General features: G+C 35.7%; 1 protein-coding gene across 1 annotated transcript in view; it reads right to left on the bottom strand.

Annotated features, from left to right (window-relative positions):
- Positions 1–188: 188 nt before the first annotated feature.
- Positions 189–12,559, bottom strand: part of LOC104622673 (UDP-glucose:glycoprotein glucosyltransferase 2-like) — a gene marked incomplete at its 3' end in the record, with an annotated part of 39,089 nt that continues 26,718 nt past the window's right edge. Inside the window, exons 17-23 of the mRNA XM_010289528.1 lie at positions 10,576–10,660; positions 8,779–8,864; positions 4,558–4,656; positions 3,213–3,297; positions 1,997–2,179; positions 602–762; positions 189–303 (exon numbers count right to left, since the gene is read on the bottom strand). Of these exons, the coding sequence (XP_010287830.1) occupies positions 189–303; positions 602–762; positions 1,997–2,179; positions 3,213–3,297; positions 4,558–4,656; positions 8,779–8,864; positions 10,576–10,660 (814 nt within the window). The remainder of the gene's footprint in view (positions 304–601; positions 763–1,996; positions 2,180–3,212; positions 3,298–4,557; positions 4,657–8,778; positions 8,865–10,575; positions 10,661–12,559) is intronic.

Here is a 12,559-nt window from a genome sequence, read left to right as displayed (position 1 = left end):
GCACAATGGCTTCCAGCTCCTCCTGTTTGTGTATATGCTCATATACACACCTGAAAATGTGCTAAAACAGCAGTAAAGGGCAAATAGTTTCAGAATTATATAACATATACATTGAGATACAAAATAATTCCATGCATATTGAGAAACATAAAGAAAATAAAACCCAAATTGCTTAAAGCCACATATACCTGATCTAGATTTGACAGACTGTTTGGATCTTGACTAAGAGCCTGGTACTGGCCCCGAAGCCTATCTCCTGCTGCAATCTTCCTGAACTTTTTAAGATCCACAACATATAAGGCACTACAAAGATAAGAAAAAGAATTAAGATTTGTGGAGTTTCACCTTCTTTTTGATAACATTAATAAAAGCAACAAGAAACCAAAAACCATTCCCATCCTAAAGGAATAATTTTTTAATTAAGTGGCTGAAGCCACAATAAAAAGTGAAATCAATATACCATCAGAATACATGCCTTATTCATCTCTTACTGAGAAAGACTATAGGGCAATTGCTTTTGAATGCCTCAGAGATCAATAATAAGACCCAGATTTTAATCAAATTCACAAACTGCACAAAAATAAGTAAGGAGCTATCCTACCTAATATGGTATTTCCTTTTCCCAAGATGTGATGCCCAGTATCCTGATTTCCAGAAACGGTACCCATCCATTTCTTTACGACTGTCACAGAAAGGTGTGTATCCATAGGGAGCTCCATTTAGATCTAGATCTCTGAGTTCTTTTAGGTCACTTCTCACAATCTAAATAAAAATATATTTAGTTTTATAATTTAATACTGCTTTTAAGGTATGCATATGAGGGTAGTTATTGCAGCAAACTTCTCAGAGTGTAATTTAACCCCCACCTGAGATACTACAACAGTGCAGTATAGATAAAGTATTCCTCTGGAATGATATTTACCAAGTTATTGTTCACGGAACAAACAGGTGTTTATTCTGTGGCCATCTGTGTAACACATTTAATAAGTAAATTAAAGTAAGCAAAGTATTTTTAATTCATAGACCAGTGTTTCTGGTTGCCCAATATTAGATTCCTTCATGCAGGAGTATAACTTTCAAAATCTACTGAGCATCTCCCTTCTAAAAAATCCTTCCTATTTGTTATGTAACTTAGGCACTTCAAAATTATTGCATCATTTGAAAAATCTTTGTATCTAGTAGTAAATTACTCTTAAAAATAGGTTGTAAAATGTTCTTTATTTACTCATCAATCGTTCTTCCATCAAACTCCACTAATCTAATTTATCAGTGGTAAAGAAAGTTTTAGCTGTTTTGGAGTAGAGAGAAATCCTTACAATAGTTAGGACAGCCAACCAGCATTACTACTGCATCCAGATTAAATTGCAGAAAGTTGCAGTCTGCACTGCTACATATGAATTTAATTTATTCTCAAGCTTTGGAAAAGGACCAAAATATGTAATATTTGTTCTGAGGTTTTTAATAACTATGTGATAGACTCTTCAATGTCTCACCTGCTTGAGCCAGCACGTTATTTTTCAGTATATTATACAATATTCATTTCTGAGTGAAAGACTGCATACAAATTTAAGAAAAACATAGACAGGATTAATTGTGAAAAATTTCAGCCATCTAGAAGTTGTTCAAATGGTCTAAACTAATCACCTCAGACTCCTTCCACAGTGGAGAGAAGTCCTCTCACAATCAGCCCAGAGACTGAATCACTCAAATATGCCCTAGGTGAAATGCACCTTTAAGATCAAACGTACCTTTACAAGGGTCTTTCTCCACAGGCAATTTAGGGCAACTCAGTGTTGTGAGACTCTTAATTTCTACATGACTAAGGACAAATGAAATTGTTGCATTTCATGTTCTGCAACACCACTGGTTCTGCTTGTACAACTGCAATAGTCTTACAAAGATCAACATCTGAATAAAATGGCCACAGAGAATGAAACTGGATCAACTTAAGCCAAAATGAATTCCTCACACATTTATACGCACTATTTTTTCTTACCTGATCAGCATCGACAAATATTATTTTATCCACAGCCAAAGGGAAAAGAACATCCAAAAAAAGGATTTTGTAGCCCCAGATAATTCTTTGTTTTTCTGTCTGTTGATAAAGCCAGCGGGGCCACTTATACTGTACTAACTCATACTTGAAATCATACTTTTTAGCCATGTGAGGAATAACATCCTAGAAGAAGAACCAAAAAACTATTAGTTGCGCATGTATGCGACACACAAGGACTCAAAAGGATAAAGAGGGGATGTTGCAACACATTTGCAGCTGTGTTGGCCTTACTGACTACATAATTTGTTATTTTTAAATGTTCCTCAGCATAGGAAAGATGTGGACCTGTTGGAGCGGGTCCAGAGGAGGGCCACAAAAATTATCAGAGTCTCCTACGAGGACAGGCTGAGAGAGTTGGGGTTGTTCAGTCTGGAAAAGAGAAGGTTCCCCAGAGACCTTATTGCAGCCTTACAGTACTTAAAGAGGGATTACAAGAAAGATGGGGACAGACTTTCTAGCAGGAAAGGCTGAGAGAGTTGGGGTTGTTCAGTCTGGAAAAGAGAAGGTTCCCCAGAGACCTTATTGCAGCCTTACAGTACTTAAAGAGGGATTACAAGAAAGATGGGGACAGACTTTCTAGCAGGAAAGTAGCTATAGGACAAGGGGTAATGGTTTTAAACTACAAGAGGGCAGATTTTGACTAGATATAAGGAAGAAATGTTTCACAATGAGGGTGGTGAAACACTGGCACAGGTTGCCCGGAGAGGTGGTAGATGCCCCATCCCTGGCAACATTCCAGGTCAGGCTGGATGGGGCAGTGAGCAACCTGATCTAGTTGAAGATGTCCCTGCTCACTGCAGGGGGGTTGGACCAGATGGCCTTTAAAGGTCCCCTTCAACCCAAACTATTCTCTGATTCTCTGATTCTTTACTTCTAGCAGTATCCTCAGCTACACAAATATAAAAAGCATTTCTTTCAAACTCTTGGAGATTATCAGAAGAGAATAAATTATTATGATGTGTCACTGGGCTTTGGGTTCCAGAAAAGAAGAACCTTACACATGAGATTTTTAAAACTATTGCTATGTAACGCATTCAGAGATTATTTCCAACTGTGAACATTTAATTTGAATTATATAATTACTCAATTGTAATATTTTTTTTAAAACTACTTAATTTTTAAAGAAAAAATAATAAAAGGAAGATGTTTCTCCTACCTTAAATGTTGGGGAGAGATAATTTTTCAGAAACCAAAATTTAACTGGTGTTTTTGTATGACGTAGGACTGAAAGCATCATAATTCTGTGGAAATATAAGTCTATAATAAACAAACAAATACACACAGATCATTAAATTTCAACTGCACCTAAAAGGTGCTAAAACTTTCTAAGTATAGTTTTCTTTAACCCAGTTTAAGCAGAAATTTCTGTTTATTTCTAATTAAAAGCTTTAAAGAGCATGTGTTCAAGACCACTTTGGGAGGGACTTATTTGATCCAGATTGGCTAAGCAATATTAGAAGGAATAATTTCAAAAGTGGATGTGTTAACAAGTTTTATTCTAAGAGAAGTGTCTGACAAAATTAGAATAATGATGAATACCTTATATCAACTTGGCTACTGAGATAACTCATTTTAGAAATATATTGGTTGAGTTTAACAGGTTGCTGAAAAGATCCTCTTCAGAAAACCCTTGATAACTCTAAGAATCACTATTTTGGGTTCCATTTTTTTTTCACTATTGTGGCATTTGTTTGGTGTAACCAGACAAATAAGCAATGCCTGACAAGAAGTCAAGTCTGCCTTAAAAATCAAGAAACAGTACACCTTAAAATAAGGTAAAGAAGCATATAGGATGTTTTAAAATTAATTTTTTCCCCTTTAAAATATACAAGCCTTTCCCTTTATGAACGTTGTTGTAGGTTGAAGGAAAGAAATGCAGATGTTCAAACTGCATCAAACTACTAAGAAATAAAAATCAATACATACAAAATACTACTTTCCAAATAAATATGCATGAAAGAATTGTGAGATTCCATTTTAGGATAATAAAATCACTAAATCTGACACTTGCACACAAGTACTCAAATCAGAAAAGTAACAGAGATGGTTGTGAACACATTAGGCAATACTGTAAGAATTCCTTAAAAGCAATCATTGCTTATTGAATGAACACTGAGATAAATAAGGCCGTATGTGCATGTAGTAGTATCCATAGTTTGGACTAAACATAAACAGATACAGCTCTAATGAAGTCACTTCTGTTATGTCTTTATAAACAGAGGCTGAACTTAATCTACTATGTTCACATTTCGCACATGCACTCAGGAAAGACATGGAGAACATTTTTCTTTCTTCAAACAATAATGTTATTTTTGAGCATCTATACATTGAATCACTTTGTTCTCAAAGATGAATTTAGTCCTCACTGTCTACAACCTTTCTATGTTTTGACAATTCTTTATAGCTTGTTAAAAAAGTCAGTTTCTTTAAGCTATGTAGTTTTAGGATGAACATTGACAGTATCGCCATGAAATTCTTGTTTCCCTTTTATCTTTCCTTACCTTAAAAAGCGTTCATATAAATGGCCTGAAGCAACTGAAAAAATGTTAAGAATATCACTTTTCTTTTCCTTCTCTTCTGTTGGAATTTCTTCTGAAAATCTAAGGAAAACCCCCGCCTCAAATTATTATATAAACTAAACATTCAGCAGAAAGAAAATACTACTACATTACCATTAAGCTCATAAAGAATCAAAAGTAAGAAAATACACAAAAGAAATAGTCATCCTACAGTAACGGAATACTCTTACATTCCACTCCCACTGCACATTACTATGATACCAAAATCTTTTGGGAGCAACACCTCATACCCAGTCACTCAGGACAAATGATGGCACAACTGCAGTCTCCAAAATTTTCAGTCAAAGAGAACCCAAATTTGGCAAGAAGTCCATGTTTTATCAAAGCAAAAAATCAGAAATATGCACAGCCAGAATATCTTGAATATTGGTTATTTTTAAAATCAGCAACAGTTATTTTTCAGCTTCACCCATGTGCATTCTACATCAGAAGAACCAATGCATATTCCTGAGGTGAGGATTGTCTGCATAGCGCCATAGGTGGTTGAGCTGAATATATACTCTAAAACACAGATGGAACGTAATATAAAGGTGGCCACACGAGGCCAAACCACATATTCAGCCCAGTACCTTACCAACAGCAAATGACAAGGCTGAGGAGTAGTAGCCTCTCCCAGAACACTCTCATAATGTTCTATGGTCTGTGGTGATGGGATTTCCCGAGTGTTTTTCATAACACTTGCTGAATTCTTCTTTAAATTCATCCAATTACTCTCCCTATAAGCTACCCTGTATCTTTGAGGTATATTGTCCAGAGATTTTCTGTTCTGCTGCACAGCATTCTTCACTTGCTTTGAACATGAAAGGCTACCAGGATTGGTTTTTAATCACGTATGCCTTCCAGCACACACAGCTAGGGGATGGTGGCTGCAGTCTCCCTCAGAGCACTGCTTCACGGGGCTCGGAACTGCAAAGGCTGCCTTAGCCAAATTGGTTACAGTATGGCTTGATATTGTTGGAGATTGACCTCAATAGTCTTTTTGAGGTGAGTCATTCCTCACACACTTAGATTGTGTGAGTCACTTAAATTTATTTTTATTCTGGTTAGATACCTTTTAAAAGTATACTTAAAAAAGTATAAAAATAAGTATCCCTCATAGTCTTTAAGAACAAATGAGACAAGACATATTTAAAGAATTCACATCACTAACACAAAGCTGAAATCTCAGAAGGCTGCAACGTGTGTAAGTAAGTGGTGTGAATAATCCTTTGAGAAACCCACATTCTTTTCACTCAGCAATGGTAAGAGGAGATAGCACAGTCATACCCGATCAGGACTATAGCAAACACAAAAGAAAGGGACATCAGTGGAGTGGCACTGACTGCATGGTGTGGCATCTCCAAAGACGAAAATCCCCCAACTAGCACTGAGTTCTCACAGGCTAAATATACTGCAGTTCACAGTCGCAAGCAGTCCATCTTCTTTCTTTCTGACTTTCTGTCCCGTTTCTTATACTTAGTGATAGCAGAACTGAAAAAATGTCAAGGTCTTTATAACGCAATCTGCATCACAGGTGAATACAAAGACAGATGTGCAAAAAGAAAATCAGGTTTTGATGCAAGGATCTTGAAAATATTAATTATGCAAAGCTTTACAGAAGGCAGAGATCTTCCGAATTGAACAAGCTGCTCTGAAGATGGCTGCTCTTACAGATGTCTGTAAGCTCACGTGGGAAACACAGTCAATTGGAGAAGGGCAGCTCAGTTATGAAAGAACTTGGGCGATGTGGTATGCACACGTGTCCCATGTCAGAGCACATGTGGATTACTGTAATGAACAGCCTGCTGGCAGGATATACTTTTCATTCCAAGATATGAATAAATAAAGAGGAAGGATATTTCACAAGCTTCTAGATAGCAAGAAGCTGACAGACAAACAGCAGACCTCAAGTCATGCCCCTGAGCCACAACCTTGAATCAACGGGAAGAGGAAATAAACTGTATTGAGTGAGGGGCTTCAACAGCCCAGCCAAGCTCTGAGTCTGATGCACATTGATGAACCAACCCCCTGTGAAAAAAGGCTAGACATGGAAAATTGTGAGATCTCTGGCCCTGTAACCTTCTTAGAGGGAGCTAAGATTTTGACCACAGCACATACATCCTTTGATGCAGCCAATTAGAAGTGGCAAGCTTGAAGATGATGAAAAATTCCTTCAACTAACGTCAGTCTGCAAAAGCAGCCACCCTTGTGCAGAAACGTGGGTCCAGTTTCCTGACCTGTGGCTTCAGGAAGACATTTTTGAGAGCTGTAGTATGGTAGTCTGGAAGGCTTTCTGAATCTAGTGAGTATTGTAACAGTAAAATCATCTGTGGCTAAATGTTGATAAACATAAAATCAGCAACAGAGACTCAATAAAATGTCCAGGTACTTGAGATACAAGAAGCCTTGTCTGGAGAGAGGATAAAGCTGAAACAGAAGCCAGTCCTGGATCTACCAAGAAACGTGTACACTGAGGATTAATTGGGTCAATTGTTTACTAGATCAAGTAGAACTGCTGTGCCTTTGCTTTATCTTCCTTAACAGTTTTTGTGACTGACAACCATCGCCAAGACTACTGAAATTGGAAGAAAACCTTTTTTGAGTCTCACAGCAGTTGTGTGGGGCCAGAAAGTCTTTAGGGTATGGAGAAACAGTGATGAAAAAGCCATTCTCCTTAAATCCCTCATACTGACATTATCACTTTCTTACTAGCTGAGTTACAGTCCAAAGATGTTCTGAACAATGGAGGAATCAGACTTTACCTCAACGGTAAATCCTGAATGCTTAAAGGTACCTAGGGAAAAGGTACTGCAATTTCCTTTTTCTTTCAGGGCAAAGAGATCTATGATTGCTTAGATTAAGTTATTTGTACAAAGTCATTAGCCCTGAACTGGGTATTTCAAACGGCATTACCTTCAGTTCTTCGCCTTTGCAATTATACAGCCATGACAGCATACTGCAGAAAGAAAACCTGTACTGGAAATGAGACTTTCCAAGAGCAAACATGAGTGTTTCCTACTAAGTAGATGGAGTCCAGTATGGATTGCAAATTAAGTCCTCCCTACAACAGCCTTGGAGATCCAGAAGAGGAATTATCATCACTTTGAAAGTGTGGATGAATTTTTTGTGTTATCAGCATTCCAAATTAAAGAACCAAGCTCATTCTTCTTTGACATTAAGAAATCAAATCATTGGGAATTCAGTACGTACTTTTGCCAACACCCCAGTTTTCACACTTGGGAACATTATCTTTTTGAGATGTTTCTTGTAAAAATGATCTCTGAAGTGTTACAAGGAAAGAATGCTCAGAGTATCCAGGCCACTGTTTCTAAAATATGTTAGTCAAAGGTCGTCTGACTGAAATGCTCTTGGAAGGACAATTAACATGTCTTGGAAACTGATACAACACCCCATGTTCAGATCTGCAGCCTAGATATACCAGTCTGTTAAAAAAACCCTAAAATTATTTTTCTAAGCAAAGATGAAACATCCTTTTTTTGCCCTTGTCTCATTCTCAAAATATAACAATTTCATAGGTATTTGTATCTTATTAATAAAAACTAAATTCAAATTTTTAAAAAATCAGCCTGAATCACACACCATCCACAGACAACATAATTCTGAGCAACATTATAAGCAAATGAAAGCAAAATTTTACAATGGTATAGGGCAGATTAAAAATACTACAATGTTATTAGCCCCAAATGTAAAGCTTGAGACATATATTACAATTATTTATACAACTCAAACTTTAAAGAAAAAGTTATTTTATTGATAAATACAAAAACACTTGAGCTTTCATAAATTATCTCTAGCAGCAGACAGGCAGGCAGCATCATAACCTGCTTTTTGATGTGCCATTTGATACATCTAAGTACCACATTACTGGTTGAGATTTTCACATTGCGATTGATTCCCTGTCACAACAAAATAAAAATAATGCCAATAGACAAAATGAACAGGAATTAGAAATGCAAAGGAGGGATTAAAAAGGAAATAAATAATGAGAAGTACAAGTCTTTTCCCTACTTTTATTTATATTATAAATCCCTTGGGGAGCCTGTTTACCTATTTCTATCACTATCAAGTAAGAAACACTTACTTGCTATAAGTAATAATAAACATGTCCTGGCACAGTTAAAGTGTAAGAAAATTATGCATTACCTAGTAACTGATACCTGATTTCCTTTTTTTCCTGTTCTTCCATCAGTAAGGAGATCTTCATTAATTTTATCAGGCTTTTTCTGTACCTAGTCATTAAAATAAATGTATTTGTGTAATTTGGGAAGTTAGTTGATAATAATTACTACTTCAGTTGTGATATCTAACTATAGTGTACTTACTGGCTAGAGCTGGACCAACATCTTACCAGTTTGTATTTCAGTAAATTATCTACTGAACTGCATTAAACTGAACAGTAAAAATGTCATTTCATACTTTTAAACTATGTACAGAACTTACTGTAGTAAGAAGAAAAGTAATCAATTATGGAAAATTAAATGGCGATTAATAAATCAAACAGCATGTTCAAGCCCTGTGTATACACTTCTTTATGCAAACAGTAACTACAAGTGTGGGGAATAGTATCATATTTTCTTCCCTCGTGAGTTTGTGATCCAGCCATTAGCTGGCAGAAGAAGGGTAGCAGGGTGTCGTACCATACATGGAAATTACCTGAAGGGAAACTGTGATTCTTACAAGGAGAAAGGGACAAATCTGTTGTTGAAACATAAGCTGTCCCATCCAACTTAAGCAATTTCTGCTGTCTTACCCAGATGCTTAATGAAGGCTCCAAATTAATTGTGTTTGCTGACCTTAATTTCCTTGATTAAAAGAAACCTAATTGTTTTTGAAACCCAAATAGCTTCTAAAACACTAAATGTTTGAACATATTCCATTCCAACCATATTAATTTCAGATGTTTATACTGTCAAGATAACACAGATACCTGTTCACACTACATCATGCGTATTTTTTAGCTAAAAGCTAATGCTTCTGAAGCCACATCCTAGGTATTGCTGAAGTGATTCTAGAGTTCAACTGAATGATAGAGCTTACATATTCTAGTTATAAGCTGAATATATACTACCTTTCACATAGAATAATTTTCCTATTTTGACACAAATGGCACCCTTTTACCCTTTCTTTGTGGTTTAAAGGCAGGCTCACCACTCTCCAGAGTTACACATTTTCTCCAGGTTCTAGGAACATTCAGTTACAGGACTGGGGAAGAGACTCATATATGTGGTTTTAAAAATTCCTTTTGTACTTACATTTACATTGTTCTCTCTCCCTCTCAATGTCTAAAATTAGGATACAATGTACCAAGGACACCTACACAAAATGTTTTTTACAAAATAGTTGAAAACATATAATACTGTAAGGTTCTTTCTCCTTAATATAACTCGTGTTTCATTATTTCTTTTGGATGCATTTTTAAGAATGAAAGTAACATAATTTCATCTACACAAATTAGGGTAGAACTCAAAATATCAGAGTGAAAGTTGAAGTTAGGTATGTGGACTTCATGTAAAATACCTCCCCAGCCACAGGAGAAAACTGGATGTCTCAAGAGGTGGTCATCCCCTTGGTTTAAATACGTACGTGAGCTGGGATGAGCAGTCCTTTGGACTGGTCTTCTCATTCTACTAAGCAGAGAGGGAGTTTAAGGCACCTGGACTACATCCTGAGTCACCTTAAACTAGATGAGCTAAATCCTAGCTAAGTTATGCACACGGATGTATTATTTTAACAGCTATTTAACAATCTCCCATGCAATTAGTATAACGTGATTGTATCAAATTAACTACATTAACTTGCACATCCTTCTCTAATTATACAAAATCTAAATTATATATTTCAGTATATGTCTTCCAATTAAATACAGCCTAAGACATGTAAGCATTAGTCATATTTCATATAAAGAAATACTGCAGACAAAAAAGGTATCTCTTTACATACTTGGACTTTGATAATTTTGCTTCTGAAGTTGTTTAATACCACAATAACATCTGTCAGGTCAGCAACAGAATCTGTTCCTTCATGGCTGTGAGGAGAAAAAAAAACATGCAAATGTACCGGCTCATTAAAACATGCCCTATTACTTGTTTTTAATTAGAGTATGAGCTTTAGGATTGCTGATATTTATAGAAACAAAACTTCTTCACTTGCACCTAATTATATGTTAACTTCAGAAACTTTCTGAGTTTTATACATCACTAGACATTGTCCACAGCATAGTCCTCACTTTTTAATTTGTATTTTCACAGGAAATTTTATCAACCAATGAAAAAAGGCAGCAAGCTAGACCTGAATACGTTATTATGTATTATAGAGGTATATATTACATTCAAATATTAAACTACATTTTATTTTTCAAATATGGAAAACATCTTAGGTATTGCTATGTGACAGCATTAAATGTTATTTTAAAATAAATCTGCTTTAAAAAGACTGAGGAAAGCTTCATCAAAATGATGAGATAGTAAAGATTGGCTTCCAGCTGGTTGGCTTTGGTAACTGTACCCCTAAAGACATGGCTGTGCAAGCCATGACATGAACATTTGCCCTACTGAACATCAGTTTAAAGCCATTCAGGCTTCTCAAAACTGTACTGCAGTCCAGAGAGTAACAAGTATGAAAAATGTTGCTGTCACTCCGTGATACAGTGTAATAACATAATTCTCAAATTTTATAGCTTTTATACCTCAATAGCGCATATATTTTTCCTTCAATCCTTTCTGTCTTTTAACAGCATTATGTGGTTTCCTCTTGCTAAGGCTATGCACACAAAAAATTGGTTTAAGAAAGTAATCTGCTACTCCTTAGGTTTGATTTTTTTTTCCCTATAAAACAGAAATATTTAAATCTTGTTTGGTTTGGCTGTAAATTTAACAACACCACTTTGTCTCCCTAAATCTATTCCGTGGATCCCTCACTGTCAGCTCCATCTTTACTGAGTGACAATTGTTTTACTCTGCACAGCACTCAGCATGATGAATTTCTGTTCCCGTATGAACAATGTACTGAAAATAGTGACAGTCACTATTAGCTGCCCTGGACACTTAACGTTGGTCTCAAGGTCCAATTTATCTGTTTCTCCATTCACATCTTTGTATACTTCCTACTATTATACTATGGTAACTTCTTTTCCCGACAGAGTGCTTCATTTTAATTCCTAGTCACTCAACTACATGCTCAATGGCTACTTATGGACTAGGACATTAATTTGTTTTTAGGTACGTATCTCTCTGAAGGAAAATTGAGTCCATCATACTGTTCTCGAATTTTAACTCAGTGTGCTGAATCTTACACAGAACCTCTCGTCCTTTCTTTGTGCATATGATATTCAGCATGTTGTAATTTTATTCTTGTAACAGATGCACATTTCAAATGAGCGATGATGCGAATAAGGTTTTGAATGTGACCTGGGGTTTGGAAGAATTGGGATCATGATTTATAAACTCCCTTAACAAAACTGATAAGGATTTTGTGCTTTTTCTGAAAACACAATGTTCCATTAACAGTGTTGCATGAACACTGTAAACTCACTAAATGTAGGCACAACTTCCTTTTTAAATCCAAGCCAAATGTTTTGCATGCTTACAGCCCTATTAAATATTTAACAATAACTACTTTATTGTTAAATAATTATTGTACAAAACTAAACATGTCTAGCAGAGTATTTATGTCACAACTTTAAAATGTTGCAAAACACCTACATACTTTTAATATAAATAAAAATAAATATCAATGTAATATAAATTATAATTTTCCATATGGAGAACCAAAGCATTCAAGTTCAACAAATGGAGACCATTAAAAAATATCAAAACAAATAGACACAAAAAACCTCCTTGCCCAAATTATAAAAGATATAACTTCCAGTTAAGCAGTTTGCATGACATAAAAATATAATAAAATAAATCTACCTGCCTTTTTAAAA

The sequence above is a fragment of the Phaethon lepturus genome, unplaced genomic scaffold, assembly GCF_000687285.1.
Source record: "Phaethon lepturus isolate BGI_N335 unplaced genomic scaffold, ASM68728v1 scaffold16026, whole genome shotgun sequence".
NCBI lineage: Eukaryota > Metazoa > Chordata > Aves > Phaethontiformes > Phaethontidae > Phaethon > Phaethon lepturus.
Note: the sequence above shows the minus strand (reverse complement) of the source record. Positions and strands in the feature narration are given on the sequence as shown.